Here is a 15734-nt window from a genome sequence, read left to right as displayed (position 1 = left end):
GCGGTTTTCTAGTGACTTATTTCAAGAAATATTTCGCTCCGGAGAGTGTGCTAAATTTTTAGTACCCGATCCAATGTACTAAAGCTGACATTTGCGCTACCTGTTGCGCTCGCTGATTTCCTATTACCGTAGCCAAAATAGAGATGAAAATTGTCGGTCGCAAAACATTATTTTTCCCATTTCTCTCTGCGTCAAATGAAAAAGGGCCACAATGTTTTGTTCTGAGCGGCTTTTATTACGTTAATTTTTCCAATTACAACATCGTGCCACCTATTAAAGAGAGAATGTCTTCCGTTCGGAATACTAATGAGTTTGGAAACGAAATCACGGAAACGATAGTTACCTAGTGCGTCGCACTTAAGGACTTCCGATGATTCGGTAAGCAGGCGTCGGGGACTAACCAAATGTACATTACGCTGTGACGGCTGTGAGAATGTCCATCCGTAACGTCACTAGGCCGTCCTGGCTAGGCTCCGGTAGGCAGGGCATGTCATGAGAATGGCAGACGTCGAACCAACCCGCAAAGTCTTCTTAGGCCTTCAGATGAACAGAAAGGACATCGTCGGTCCCTTTTGAGATGGTGCTCGGGATAATAGAGATGCCCTATTGCTGACTAAGACCGCTCGTCGGTTGTGATGCCGAATAAAGTAAGTAAACTATGCTGTGATGGGTGACGACTATAATATGAAACCGAGCATGTGGACACCAGTTGAGCATTGCGCCCGCCAGAAGTGCTTCCGGGGCCCCTTCCGCAATTATGCAAATGCCAGTACGTCCCATTGAGCTGACGATGCGGTAATGCGAAATGTATGTAAATGGGCGAGAAATAAAGTGTGCAATTAAACACTAAACAACCAAGAACATGCCGGCCATTAAATGGCAGCCAGGGGCCGGTCGTTACATTCGTAATCTGCCATCATAGTATCAATCGGTTCCATCGGTCATGCGTACGTAAGTGGTGGGCTTTCACGAATGGACACGTTGTCCATTAGACGGAACCGATGGGCGGTGGGCACTAATGGTCTTTGGCATCTGATAGCAGCAATCGGTTCGATCCGAAAGCTACGCGGTGCGTGTAAATCAGCGGCAAGCTGTATCTGATAATCCGAACACCAAGCTAATCCTCCATTCGCGAGAATGTCCGCCGTTTGGGTGAGTGAAATTTGCCGCACCCATCATACCGATTAATCAACGGTAAAGATGGTTTCATATGGTTCTCTTCCTTGCCGGTTCCACCTTGATGATTACAGTGCATTTCAGGGAGATCGTCTTCATCCGCTACAGATCCGAAGCCAGTGGCTTCTGTATCACCTTCTACTGTTTGTATTCCTTTTCGGGATCAACCTAAAAGATAAAAGAGACCGCCAGATAGTTGCCGGGTCAAGGACAACCCGGTAACATCCGGCGCAACGTTGAATTGAAAATTGAAGCGCCAGCAAGTTTGACAGCTAACAGTAAGTACTAAAATTTTACTACGAACGAGACTGTGAAATGTTTCACACAATACCGGCACCGACAACTGCAAAACTGTGTATAGAAAATGTAAAACACCCTTGCGCTGATTAAATTGATTAATGCAGACACAACATTTACCAAATTACAATAAACTGCAAATGAAAACAGCACAAAATCGCAGTGCTCTAATGTTCGCTGCTTTTTTAGTACACAAGACGCAACGGGCAGCTGTCATTGTGAGGTTTCTTTGTTTATGTTTTATTCCAGGGTTCCGGCTCCAAACTGCGCTGCAGAGAATGCTTTGTTTTGGGATGCAAACAGCTGATTCTATCAACAGAGTCTACTTGCGAACTCATCGTCGATTCATCTGCAAACAGTGAAGTGATCAAAAACGATGGCCGAAACCCCGTCCGTACCTTTCTCGAAGCAACTGCGCATCGCCACACGGGACATTCACAGCGTAAGCGATGCACTCGTAAACGCAAAGCTGGCCTTCGGTAAGATGCATAAACGGGGTTTGCCACTGAACTAGAATCAAGCCTTCCTCTTTATCTTCACGCCATTGCAGCTCTCTACGACAACCGGGTGTGGGCCGAAGGACTGTTAATTTTCTACGACATTTTCAAGCACCTCGAACGGCGTGTGCCTCACGACTTTCTTTCACCGGAACTGCACCGTACGGCCGAGTTCGAACAGGACCTGCGGCACTATCTTGGCGACGGCTGGGAACGGAAGCACACCCCGAAGCCAGAAGTGCGTGCGTATTTGAAGCATTTGCTGGAAATCGAACGAGAAAACCCGAACCTGCTGCTGGCGTACGTGTATCACTTGTATATGGGCCTTCTGTCGGGTGGACAGATTTTACAGAAACGACGTGCCGTTACGCAACGGATAAATCCTTTCCGACGCACTTCGACGGAGGTAGCACAGGGTGCCGCACTGACCACATTCGCGGATCATTCCATCTACGAGCTGAAGCAGCAGCTGCGCAAGGTGGTGGACGACTTTGGGGCGCGGATCGACGATGAAACGCGCCTCCGAATGCTCGAGGAGAGCCGTAAAGTGTTCGAGCTAAATAACACCATTATTCGGACGGTCCAAGGCACGGGACGAGCGAACGCGCGCATACTGGCGTACGTTGCGGTGGCCGCCGTTGCGCTGCTCGCCGTGCATTATGTCGTGCGAAGTAGCACTGAGGCTAGAGATAAATAAGTGTTACATTTTACATCAAGTTTGAGTGCCACAGATACAAAGTATTTACATTTTACCTCCAATCGGATGCACTGTAGCGTGTTTAATGAAAGAAAGACAGCGTTCGTTTGGAGTAATATTTCTTTTTCTAGTATTGCTTCACCACTTCGTTTTCCCTACCATCAGCTCTCGCTTAATTTAACGTTGGAATAAACTCTAAGACATAGGTACGCAACCGGGCCGAAAGGAGGGCGCATCCTTTCGTTGCGGTCCTCTTCTGTCCCAAATAGCACCCAATTTATCATAATATCGATCCCTGTTCCCTATAGCTAGGAGGCGCTTGGCCCTGTGCTTCTTGGTGCCGCCGAAAGAGGAGCCGACGACTTTTACGCATTTAATTTTTACTACAACATTTTTGGAGGTCTCTTTCAACACCGGCCACAGATTCCGTGAATCCCTGCCATTTGAACGGTACGCGAAATCTCTCTCTCTGTTTGCTTTGACCTGCAAACTTTAGTGCTAACGTTTTTTTACTGACACTTTGCCATAGGGATAGAAACACACTCAAACACGCCTGCTCCGTTTTTTATTCATATACAACCCTCAACCGGGATAATAGAGCGATAGCGTTAAACCGACCACTTTATTGAGATTGCAGCGTGTCCACCGCTTCGGTTATCGGTCACGTTTTTTCTTAACACTCGAAACGGTCAACCAACAGGTAGCGAGATCTGCTACCGACGATCAACCGAATGGGGCAAACCAAAATATCAGGTATATCAGGTGTAAATACGTAACACGCGGTGGCGATAATATACACGTTGACCCGTGAGCCGGATGGGCCAGCATATCGTAGTAGAGCTGTTGCAGTCCATCCACATGTGTGGCGAAAGGACCCTACTTGCCACTCTCCTCCATATAACCGCCAATTTGTAACATAACCTTTTTATAACTAGTCGCGTCCGTGCGTGTGTATATAGTAGGGTAAGTGTGTCTCTCTTTCTCTCTGTTGCGGAGTAAATAGTCCGTAGCTAAAGTATCACATTTCTCATCAAATCTTTCGTTCGTAGTAAATTCATCTCTATCCCCGCGTGATGCTCCGAGGTGCGCAGAGACGGTAAGATCGATAGATAGGGCGGGTCCAACGGTAGTCAGAGGCATGAAATCTAACCATCAAGATCGCCTTCGTCCATCAGGGGAGGGTTGCGATACCCCCGGTGGGGGACTTCCATTAAACCTAAACTTAAGCCTATCTAAGAGTAGCAGATGATAGATGGATGAGTTGTAACTGACATATTCCCTAGGGCTTCTAGATATTGCAACAAAACAAAGTCCCCCCACCGGTTCGTCGCACCGTAAACCCGGAAAAAGGTGACCACCGCACCGCTGTCCGGCTGGTGGGCTTCTCCTGGATGGTGTCTGGTGTGCGGCTGCTCTGCCGGTGCCGCTTCCCGGTTACGTATCGTTTAACGATCTCGACTACTACCTAGTAACCGTTACATGCTACGTCATCTTTGCGCTATACCACACTAGCTACTAACCCTATCTATCGCGGCCAAGGAAACCGGGAAAACGGACACCACAAACCCCTCTTTCAGAGGGCAACTCTCGTGTCCGCTTTCGCGCATCCATCCACCCGGAGGGGGGTGGCCACTAGTTGAGCTGCACGTCACTACCATAAGAACTCAAAATCCGAAAAAAAAACTATAATAACGATAATAATGTATACCATACAACAGGATAACAATACACCGGAGTCGCAAATGTACAACAACCCATAGCGAGGCCAAGGAAGTGGAGGAAAGGCTGAGATTTTAATTACGAAAAAACGAATCGGCAACCCCAACTCAACCCAACTCAGATAAGATAGCGGTCCATCGAAACAGTTCGTGCCATTGGAACGATACGGGAAGAGGGTGGTGGTGGTGCAAATGGGTCTCTCCAGTCCCTGCTGGAGATTAAAATCAAGCATTATGAGTACTCCCGACACTGCGCCCGAGTCTCCCGAGGACCACCTGGTATCGGGCTGCTCGACAGTCGGCAGGGAGGGTTTCAGAGACCACACCGGGACTCACCGTGGTCGGGGACAGGGAAAAGTCTTTCGAGTTCGTACGTCCCGCTCGTAGTTAAAGATCTAAGTTTAGATACAGTCTACAGGGTAACAGATTGTTTGCCGTTTGGTACCGAAATCCTGTCCTCCGGGACGAAACTCACACTCCGCCTAGGGCGTGTGTACGGGGCGCGCGCGTGTGTGTCAAACTTACTCACAATACTTGATTTTAAATGAGTCTTTCCTATGTTTCTATGGTCGGTCCCGTCAACTTTGTCGCGTACACGTTGGCAACCTGCAACGGGGAAGTGCAAAAAAGTAGATGTTAGTTGGACTCGAAGTCATTAGTGCGCGACAATGCACTACCACCTACCCTATAGATCAGATCATACTGCTCCCGAGTTCTAACGGCGCTGGCACGTCCCCGTCGCACGTAGTACACAATTTGAGGCACGTCCACCGTCCGCGGGGGAATCTCCAGCAGCCGTAGCGCCACATCGCACGCCACCAACGTTCCGGTGCGTCCGGTTCCCGGTGAGCAATGGACGGTGAGTGGTCTTCCGGAAAATAGATACAACAAGGTTATTGCCACAAGTAATACCACTAACCGGGTCCGGAACCTACCCCTGAGTTCGCTGCAACGATTTGTGCTTGTCCATTGTGCCGCCATTGCTCACAATGCTGGCCGGTTCCTTGGCCGGCGTTCCGTTGCTTGCCGCGTTGTTGTTATTATTGTTGTTGTTGTGCGTACTATCGGTTCCGTTCGCGACCACCGGCGGCTGTGGCTCCGCTTCGGGCGATTCATTCTCCTCCACGATCGTAGCAAACTCGGCCAGCTCCGACGGCGATAGCTTCAGGAAGGTGCGTGCCTCCAGCAGCATCCCGATGATGGACGACTCATCGATCGGCACCCCAGTGTCCGGCCACTGGTACCAGAAGTGCATAATCTCGCGCAGATTGTTGGACGGCGTGTGGCGCATGTGCACCGTCGAGATGGTGTACTTTTCCTTGTTCTCCCGATTTTTCAACGTTAGCTGCAAACGTGTGGATGTAGATTTTAAGATTCAGCACCACGTTACCCGCCGATCGACGAAGGGACTCACCTGGAAGTCACCAAAAGTACGGCTGTTGTCCAGCACGACCGACGGTGGCAGATATTCGGCACACTTCTCGACACCGTTCTCACTCAGATCGGTCGCCATGATGATCACCTTCGAGTTCTGCTCCCAGACCATCCGCCAGAAGTCGTTGATCGTGTTCTCCATCGGCGCCTGGCAGGCAATGTAATAGTTGACCCCATCCTTCGGACCCTGAATGGTAAGGCAAGTGACTTAGAACGGCAACGTTCTCAAAGAGTGACTCCCGGCACCTACCTTCACAAAGTTGGCGTTGATGTACTCCGTCTTTTCGTCATCATTGAGACGCTTCAGATTCACGCGGGTCTCCGGCAGTGGAACCACGTTGGCGTACCTTCGGAACCGGGCGGAACGGGAAGAATTACAACGGGGATTCGAATTAGCAACGGGTGACTCTTACCGATTCTTATCTTCACAGCCTTCCGGGACCTCGTCGGCACGGGCCGTCACATTCGGGATCTCCTTGAACTCGTCGTAGATGGCCGTCTTGTTCTGGATGATGTTCGCCAGCTCGGCCACCGTCAGCGGGTTCGTTTTGAAGTTCGGATCCTCAAACGCCGAGTTACCGTACGATCGTTTGGACATGCGCGCCGCATTACCCTTCCGGCGCACGCTGTTGTAGACGGACACGTTGTCCAGACTGTACGCGTCCAGCCCCACCGGCCGGCACCGCTGGCCGTACGAAACCTGATTCTGGCGCTTGCGGAACACGATCTGCAATGGCGGATAGTACATCTAGATCAGCGCAAGCGTGCACCGGTCTGCCCACGGGTCGGCAGGGTTAGGAACCAGTATTTACACTATGTGCACTCGTTCACACCACACTCATAGACTCGAGGAGAGTAAAGATCGAGGGATAGAAAACAATAAAACATTCCCAAAAAGTAATTCACTTCTTGTCAATCTTGGAGTACCATATTCCAATTCTTTGTTAGGAACTCGCTTTGTACAGAAGGTCCGGGGTTAGTATTGTAAAACGATAGAATAGATATTAAATTGTGGGACAATTTAACACCAACAACCTGTTGAGTTGCACGCATCGGTTCCAGACCACGATCTGGAAGATTCATGGCTATAGTTGCCTCGCCTGCAACGTTTTACGTGAGTCTTTACATGCGATCGTGTATAATATTATCCTGTTCCCAAAAGATCATATCTTTGCATGGATAAAGAAAACCCCAAACAATAAACCGGGAAAAGGAAACATTCTCTCATTCTCGACACATTCATACTTCTGCGCCCTCAAACGCAAATCGGGGAATAAAACGGTTCCTACGGACCACGGACAAAGATTACTTACAAAGGCCGCAATCAAGAGCAGCACCACGATCACGCTCACGATGCTGGCCACCACGGCGACCACCACACTGTTGTCCTCCTCGGCGGCCGGTTCACCCTGGGACTGTTCCGTAGCACCATCGACGGCTTGCTTCGGCACACCGGTTACTCCCACCGTTCCGGTCTTCGCATCGGCCGGCGCACCGTTCGATGGGTTCGTCAGCTCGATGTAGTCTTCCTCCGTGACCGACTCCTCTCCGGACAGCTCGGTCGTGGTCATGGAGCGATCGATCGTTCGCCGTGTGGTGTAGCGCTCGTTCAAGGATCCGGAAGTCGTTGAAGGAACCGTCGTCGTCGTCGTCGTCGTTGTGAGGGCTGGCACGTTCGTCGTCGTGGTGATCGTATCGTACAGATGCTTCTCTTCCACCACGATCGGTACCTTGCCACCGTCCTCCGCAACTTCTTCGGTGGTGAACTGGCTAAGGTCGGTACGTTCCGTCGTGAAACCAACCTGGCTCAGGAGGCTCTCTCCGGCGGCGGATGTGTCATCCAGCTCTACGTTGTTCGTGAGCGTAACGCTGGAGATGGTCGGTTGAGCCGTTGCGGTCACACTGACAGTAGCGGTGACCATTCGCTCATCGGTTCGGTTCAACTGGTTCAGGTTAACCTCCGTCGAGTCCGTCGAGTCCTGGTCGAATGGTTTAGCCGGCGGTTCGCTGCCTGGGGCTCGGACCGGCAGTAGCGTGGTGGTGACCGGGGAACTCGGACCGGTGGTAGTTTCTCTGATCGCTGCATCCGTCGTTGTGACGTACTCCTGCGTCGTTACGGTGCGTCTTGACGGTACGGTCGTTGGCATCCTGGAGATTATCGTGGTCAGTGGCACCGTGGTGGTCGTCTGTTCGATACGCCGCAGAATGGACACCGAAGGGGAGTAGGTCGTCACCGGCATGTCCTCCATCGCCCCGAGTGTGCTCGTGTCCATCCGCTCGTTGATCGTGGTCGTGGCCTCGGGTGTTATGCGGACCCGCGGCACATCGCTTTCATCCACCATTTCGCTCACCTCGTAACTACGTCGGGTGGTGGTCGGCAGGATCGGACCACCGTCCGAGCTACTTGCGATCTCGTTCGCCACCGTTGTCGTACTCGAGGCACGCTCCTTAAAGCCAAACACGGGAGCATCCAGGTCGAATATTCCCTGCCTGACCGGGCGCTCCGTCGAGGGAGCAAATGTGGTGTCGATCCCGTTCAATTCTTCCCCTTCTGCGTCAGGGCCCGGCGCTGACTCCGTCACGACCGCCGTCAGTCGGTTCTCCTCGCTCAGTACATCGCCAACACCGTCCACATTCGGAACCTTGTTGGCGTACGTTCGCCGATCCTTACTTTCCGATCCGGCCTCGTCCGATGCGACCGTCGACCGCACGAAGGAGCTGTTCGCAAAGTCCGCCTGCTGCATGATGATGGCCCAGTCCATGAGCTGCTTCAGCGTGTTATTGGCCACCATGTTCTCGGTGGCATCTCGTGCCACCTCAGTACTTTCGCTCCGCTCCGGAGCGGGCGTATCGGACTGCTTCCGGTCCACCATGCGCATACCGGCCAGTGCCCAGGCGGCCCCATTCGGCACGTTGATGTCGTTGTCCTCGGTCGTTTCCTCGTTGAACTGATCGAGGAACTTGCCCTTCTTGGTGCGCGGTGCCATCGGGGGTTGGGACGCGTTGCGTGTCACCTCGTTCGAGACGATCTCGTAGCTGCTCGTTTCGAGCTGCGCCCGTTCGACCGTCCGGGAGCTGTTCCGCTCGGTGGACTCATTGGCGCGGATTGTATCGAGTACGGGGGTTTCATCGGCGGGGGTAGTTGTCGCGGTAGGCTCTTCCGTGACGGACTCTTCGTCACCCGCCGCGGAACTTCCGGTGGCGGACGTATCTTCGCCGTCGAAATCGAACGAGCTGCGTTCGTTGTCGTTCAGCGCGATTCCACCGCCGTCGGAGAAGTTGGACGGCGAGGTGTATCTGTGGGCGGGCGCGATAAAGAAGAAAGAAGGTCATCGTTGTGTTATCGTTCAGTTTTACGAGTAATCGAACTGGAGCTACCATTAATCGGCGGAAGGTGCAATCAGGTTCGGTACTGATTCCCATGTTGCAAGGGCATTAAAATGAATTACTTTTAGAAAAGATGTTTCTCATTTTAATCACTACACTTTCATAATGATAGAGCAAAGGGAGAGGATTTTCCAATGGCCCGAGGGAAATTATGTAGTCTTCTTAAAATTGAGACTAAATTATATACTTTCAAATTCAACCGACCTCCGTATGGTAGTGGGATAATTTGAGGAAATCTTGTACTGACTTTCATGGTACACCCGGGTCTATGAGGCACTCAAATAGAGTACGGAAGTAGCAGGCACTTACTCGCCGTGCTGAGACACTGAATTTAGTGTCAAATTAGCTCTGTAAAAGTTCTAGTGATCTGATATATATTTGGGATTCTTCACTGGAATATCCGTGAAGAAAGCAAAGTTCCTTACTCTACGGACCTTACTCGTATCAACCGTCTCATACTCTGTGTATCTTCGGAAGAGTAAGGCTTTGCGTTGCCTTCAGGTAATGGACAAAATTGAGGGCACTTTAGGCATACTTACAATTGACCAAGCTCATGCTTTCGTATCAGCCGGAGCCGGCCATTCATCAACGCTGGCTCGCGATACCGCAAACGATAAAATTGTGTTGGTGTGCCCAATTTCGGGCCCCCCAATTGGACAAGGCGCTAAAAACACACATACGTGCCGCCAAAAATTACCAATTTTCGAATCAGGGCCAACGCGAATCAGGTGGCACGCTTTTCAATTAATAGTTTCCAAATAATAATAGTACCAAGGAGGGAAACATTGCGGCCCGGATGAATGGACCGCGATTTCAGCAAGCGCGAAGGTACCACACACCATCGGCAACCCAACAACACCCAACACAATGAGTTCACAATGAGAAGGCAGCAGTCAGCGAGAGAGAGAGAGAAAAAAAACTAATGCAATCCCACACGCGCGATTGATCAGCACCGATCCGAATACTTTGTCGGAAACTGTGTCCAACTTTCCCCATACAAAAAGCGGCCGAACGAAAAACCACCCCCACCGGCGAAAAAAACCCTTTTTTTCTTCGGCTTCAGCGGATTTTGTTTTATTTAATTCGGTTCGTGTTTCTATTTATTCGGCTGCCACTTCTCACTTCGCGCATTTCACGTGCGCTCGTGCGTTGCGCGTTAATGTACTGGCAACTGGCAGCATAAAAAAAACTATGCCACTAATGGATCCGGAGTGTGGGCCGGAAAAAACAGAGGAAGAAGAGCACCACTACCACCCGAAATGGGGATGACCAAAATGCGCTCCGCTGCGATGCGCTAAATTTTATCATAATTTCAATTCAATCAACCCCGCCGGCCACACCGCCGACGGTGTTCCGGGCGAACAACCCTCACCGGCCAGACCGGCCACTCGCACATCCGATGCGATCCGATCTTTCTTCCCCGATCGCCACACGCACCCCTGGCATGGTCCGCGTGCCGGAGGAAAAGCGGCCCAAAAGCTGCCCAAGAAAAGGAGAAATTAACCGAAGCAGGCCGCGGGGCTAGTGACGTGCGAGTCCCAATTTCGTGACGTGAGAAGTGAGTGAGGTGAGAAAATTGAGCTCACCACCGTTGAGCTTGAGAGCGCGCCCGGGGCGTGCGATCGGGGAAAATTGGTCCGAAAATCAGGTGTGATTGAGAAATCGGGTGGGCTTCGGGGTGGAGTCGGACCCCCCGCACGTCACATTCCCCCACCAGAAGCACCAATTAGGCCGGGCCGGGCGATCAAAAAGCACTCAAGGGGCACGACGACGAAAAAGAAGGCGCCGATCCGGATCGCTGCTCGATCGCCGGACGATGATGTTCCTGATTCCGAAATATCAGTCCGTCAGGTGTCTGTGTGCTGCCATTTTGAAGTTGGAGAAAAATTCCGGGAGGGCCGTCAGAAGAAGGCCCCAAAAGATAGGGGGTCCGCGATAGGCCTCGTCGTTGTGGCGCGAAATGAGGTTAGAAACGAGACCGCGGTCCGAGCCGCGTTCGATAGGAAATGAAATTAGACGCTCATTGTTGTTGCGCCGGCCAGCCTTCGGCGGCCGCAGCGAGAATGTGTGCGATCTGGCGCTTCATTATGAGCGGGCTGCTGTTGCTGCAAGCCGAGCGCTAATAACGGGGCCAGTGTAATCATCGGCACGGCCAGCCAACTGGCCAGCCGGCCTGCCAGAGCTTTCCCTCTTCATCTAGCAGTAACGAGGCCGCCAGCCGTGGTGGGCCTGGCCGGGGCCAAAATAGAGCCATCTGTCGGAGTAGCTGCGGGTTGGCACTTACCTGCTGAGCTCGAACCGCTCGACACCCGGTGCCGGAAGATCGTCCTCGGATCCGGTGCTGGGGCTTAGGGTCTCCGCCTCCACGGCTTCACTCTCGCCCGAACTGACCGTGGTAGTGGCCGGCTCGACCTCATCAACTATGGCCCGCTGCGGCTGCGGTGCGCTGGTAGGCTCCTCGTGAGCCACGCCATCCGGCTGTTCCGTTCCGGCGGTCACCGTTCCCGTCAATCCGTCGTCCATTCGTGGCAGCATCAGCGCATCGGCAGTTCGATCGTCCGATCGCTCCTCCAGCTGTGCGCTCGATTCGCCAGATGTTGTTGGCAACTCCACCGATCGGCTGCCATTTCCCGTTGCTGTTCCCGTGCTGGCCGTCGAGGTGGCGCTAGTTGGCTGCTCCGAAGGCCCCGCAACGGTGGTGGTGGTGGTGGTCGAGGTAGTAATTTCGCTAATTGCGGCCGCCGTGATGGGGGCTTCCGTCGAGTCTTCACGGGACGGGCGCTCTTCGTCGTCGTCGTCGGACTCCGATTGCTGATTGCTGTCGGAACCGGCGCTACCGACCGACGAGGTCAGCGATTCGTTCGATAGCTGACTGTTGGCCGACAGGGAGCCGGAGTTGGAGCCGGGGACCGACTCATCATCCAGCGACCCGGAGCCGGAGTTTAGTTCCTCGCGGGTTTCGTCCGACAGGACCGGCCCCGTCGTCGTCGTCATGATTGACAGGCTTCCATCATCTTCATCCCGACTCGATTCCTGGTCGTCGTCGGAGGCTGTATCCGCCGCGGACGATGTCAGTTCGTCCGTCTCCAGGTCCGCGCTGGCGAATGATCCCGAACCAAGGGAAGCGACCTCGTCTCCTGAGCTACCCAGCCGTTCCCGTAGTCCTTCCACTTCTTCCGCTTCGCCCATCACGGGAAACTGCTCGAAACGATCGTTCGGTCGCGGTGGTGACGTCCCATTCACGGCTTCAGGCCCCAGACTGGCCGTGATGTTGTTTTGAGCGCCGGGCACCAGAGAATCCTCTGCCTGGCGTCGCACTATCACACGCCCTTCCGCGGACGATGATAGGCTTAGGAAGGCCAGCATCAGCGTCACGATCGCGAGACTGTGCGCCATTTTTGTGGGCCGTTCCGGTTCGATCGGAATGGAGATATTTTTGGTTCTTGCGGCACGTTAAAAAAGTGGTTGGCCTGCCCCGCGTTTACAGCGCCACTATTCTAGAGTCTGTTTCCGTGGCAACCGGTGCAGCGATGGTCATTCTTCTTCTACGCCTTCACCGAACGGGGTTTCCACGCTGATCGGTCGTTTAGTGGGGAGCTCAAATCTAAAAAGATACAAAATGAAACCAATTTAGTGGGCGACAAGTAACTTGCTCTCTCCAATCTCTCCTCAATCACGGTGTGCGCGGGATGGGCGGCAACGAACGCCGCAGGTTCAATGATTCGAATCGTGGCGAACGATAGGCAATTTTCACTTCACGGAGTGTCGAGTCTGCCCTCATCAATGTCGCGTAACATTCACGTGCGAAAGTGAAACCCCGCCAAGCATTACGCCACCTCGCGGTACCCAATCCCATCCAGGGACCGGGTCTCGCTGGGTGGGACCAATCTGCGGTCGATGTGCGGTTGACGTTAGCTCACCGGCGAGGCGATGGAGATGATCACTTTCTGCGGACGCCCCAATGTCGACGCCCTTGTACGATCGACTCCGATGGTGGACACGAGATGGTAATGTGAGGTATGCCCGGGTGTCCGGTAACACTTTCACTGTCGCCTGGGACCGGGTGTGGCCTAAGAGTGATGAACCAGACCTTAACCACAGCCACACGGGTTCCAGATGAATTACTTGTTTACTGTTTGCAATCTGTTGGAAAACGGATCGATCGGCCAAGCCGACGTGCGGGACGTTCCCAGGGTCGGTGCCAGACCGATGGTCAGCGGGTTTGCAAACCGGTTCCAAGCCGGCTTGTTGAGGGGTCGGCCGCCCATCGGGTTCGTCGTCTCGTCTCGTGATGTCTCTCCGGTGTCGAAGCCGGATGTCGCGGCCGACCGAACCTCGACAACTTCATTTTCATTTCTTAAAGCGTAGCGTAACCGGACCGGACCATTCGGTAGCAATCTGACCCCAGGGCACCGCGATTTTGGGAACACTGCCTCGAGAGGCGCGCACTCGTTCGTGATCGTGATCCCCGCCGTTCCGCTCTCTAGTCACGGAACGGCCGACGACAAACGATGACTCAGCCGACCAACGAGCCACAGCACACATCGGCGGCGGAAAATTGCGGGACCTACTCGCGAAGCCATTAATGAATCGGCGCATTTTTCATCGTGTTTTTCTCTCCGGCTTTTTGGGGGGCAGATTGGCGTAACGCGCAGAACAGGGGCACTCTGCAACAGGGTGGGTTGGGAATTTCGGTTGATCTCTTTCGGGTGACAGTGAAATCTCCGACACCAATTTCAGCACTTCACATTCTGGCCTGGCACCGGAAATAGGGCATATCATCTTTATGAGGACTGTCACACAGCTGAGCGTTAGAGGATCCGCTGAGGATTCCGGGTACGCGTCGTGGAACTTTGAAAGTCTCCACACGCGACGACAAAGATCGGCGTCAAAAACCGTGACAAACGAGCTCTGCATCTGGAACGTGAAGGGCAATAATGCATGAGTCGGAAGTCGGTCTCTTTCGACGGTACTTTTGCTTGCCAGTGGTTGACGTTTGGTTCTGCTCTCCGCCTGTTGTAACACAGATGTACCAGATCTTTGGGTTTGGCAATCATTTGCAAGCATCATCATCATCATCTCGGAATGGAGTGCGTTTGGTTGACGCTGCTTTTAAACGCATTACGCAGGTAAATAATGTATGTCTCTCGATCTCTCTCTCTGTCTGCGCATCACGCCACTCTGTGTGCGCCAAAAAGTGATTTATTTTCACACGCCGTCACGTGAGTTTGCTTTTCCGGTCGCGGAAGTCGTGTTCAATTATCGGGTTCGCTTCCAAATGGAGTGTGGCCATTAAAATGGCGCGGATGGACGCGGCGGCGTGAAATTTAATTTATTTGGAGTAGCTTTTCGGCAACCTTTTATGGCAACACCCCAACCGCCCAAGCCCATCAGCCCATCGATGTGAGCGCGCCTCGGGTGTCGCCGTTTAATGTTTTACATTTCGCCACTTACCACTTCGGGCGATTTCTCCGGTCGCGCCAAGCGATTGCAATTTTCAGTTCAATTTTCACACCTCGCAGCGACACACACGGCCAGTGGCCGGTGTCGTCTATCGGAAGCGTCGCAGATGGCGCCGATATTAGAAAATCGTAGGAAATTTTCACACGGCCACATTCAAGCCACCTTCCAATTTTCCCGCTAATGGTGGTCACATTTCGCGGTCCCCCGCGGTCGGCGATGCAATGGCCGTGTGCGATGCCCAAAAAACAGCGGCCGAAAGTGAAAATTTGAATTGGGAAATTATGGAAAAGGAATTTTAATTGCCCCCCTAAAGGTCGACTGGCTGGCTGGCCCCAAGATGATGATGGATATGGAAATTTTCAGCCTAATTTTCAGCCATCGCATCTCGTGGCCGGATCGGGCCGAAATAAATTGTGATTGATCGTCGACGGGGCGGGGAGGGTCTCGAGAAGGCCGAAGGTCATTGTTCGCCTAGCAAGAACCCAGACGGTTATGGCCTCGAAGCGGATTACGAAGGCGATCGATCGACGGTGTTGTGTTTTAATAATGAGTCAGCACGCGAAACGGCCGGCGAAGGAGTGGAGTTTTCTCGAAGGACACGGTCGGTGGCCACCGTCTGAAAGAGGAGACGCATCGAAAAAAGTCCGTGACGCGTTCTTTGTACGTTTCTTTCCTTGGCGTGGTCATTTTCGTAGCAAGTGTTATTGATTAACCTTTCGACACGAACACGAACAATATAATAGGCCTGATGATGGCTTGCCCCGAAAAATATAATAACGAAACAATGTGTATCTTAATGACCAGCTTTAAGTCGACTAATTATCAATGAACTGAAACTGATCCGTCCATCATCAAAAAGGATCATCACCAACGGGAAGATCTAAATCAATTCGGAAAGGCCGCCGGCAGACAGAGCATCCATCTTGATCGTGATGTTCGTATTGTGCAACGCGCGAGGTTTGTAATATCATCGCGCCAATAGGCCAAGTGTCCCGGTGCATAGCACCGTTGACCTCTGCTGCATATTTCAACGGATTGTATTACTGATTTTGTAATCGACGCCCC

At 52.5% G+C, this 15734-nt stretch overlaps 2 protein-coding genes across 2 annotated transcripts; one reads left to right on the top strand and one right to left on the bottom strand.

Annotated features, from left to right (window-relative positions):
• The first annotated feature begins 1743 nt into the window (after window positions 1-1743).
• Window positions 1744-2704, top strand: LOC128273040 (heme oxygenase 1). The gene is made up of 2 exons (XM_053010950.1): window positions 1744-1952; window positions 2024-2704. The coding sequence occupies exons 1-2, from the start codon at window positions 1850-1852 to the stop codon at window positions 2665-2667; spliced, it is 747 nt and encodes a 248-aa protein (XP_052866910.1). The 5' UTR covers window positions 1744-1849; the 3' UTR covers window positions 2668-2704.
• A 1699-nt stretch (window positions 2705-4403) lies between these two features.
• On the bottom strand, window positions 4404-12602 carry LOC128269832 (serine-rich adhesin for platelets). The gene is made up of 8 exons (XM_053007238.1): window positions 11491-12602; window positions 7133-9116; window positions 6233-6567; window positions 6070-6166; window positions 5800-6006; window positions 5321-5730; window positions 5070-5253; window positions 4404-4991 (listed from the first exon to the last, which is right to left on the bottom strand). Exons 1-8 carry the CDS (start codon window positions 12600-12602, stop codon window positions 4941-4943), a joined length of 4380 nt encoding a protein of 1459 aa, XP_052863198.1. The 3' UTR covers window positions 4404-4940.
• Between the last annotated feature and the right edge of the window lie 3132 nt (window positions 12603-15734).

The sequence above is a fragment of the Anopheles cruzii genome, chromosome 3 (genome assembly GCF_943734635.1).
Source record: "Anopheles cruzii chromosome 3, idAnoCruzAS_RS32_06, whole genome shotgun sequence".
Lineage (NCBI taxonomy): Eukaryota > Metazoa > Arthropoda > Insecta > Diptera > Culicidae > Anopheles > Anopheles cruzii.
This window is presented reverse-complemented; position numbering and strand designations above follow the sequence as displayed.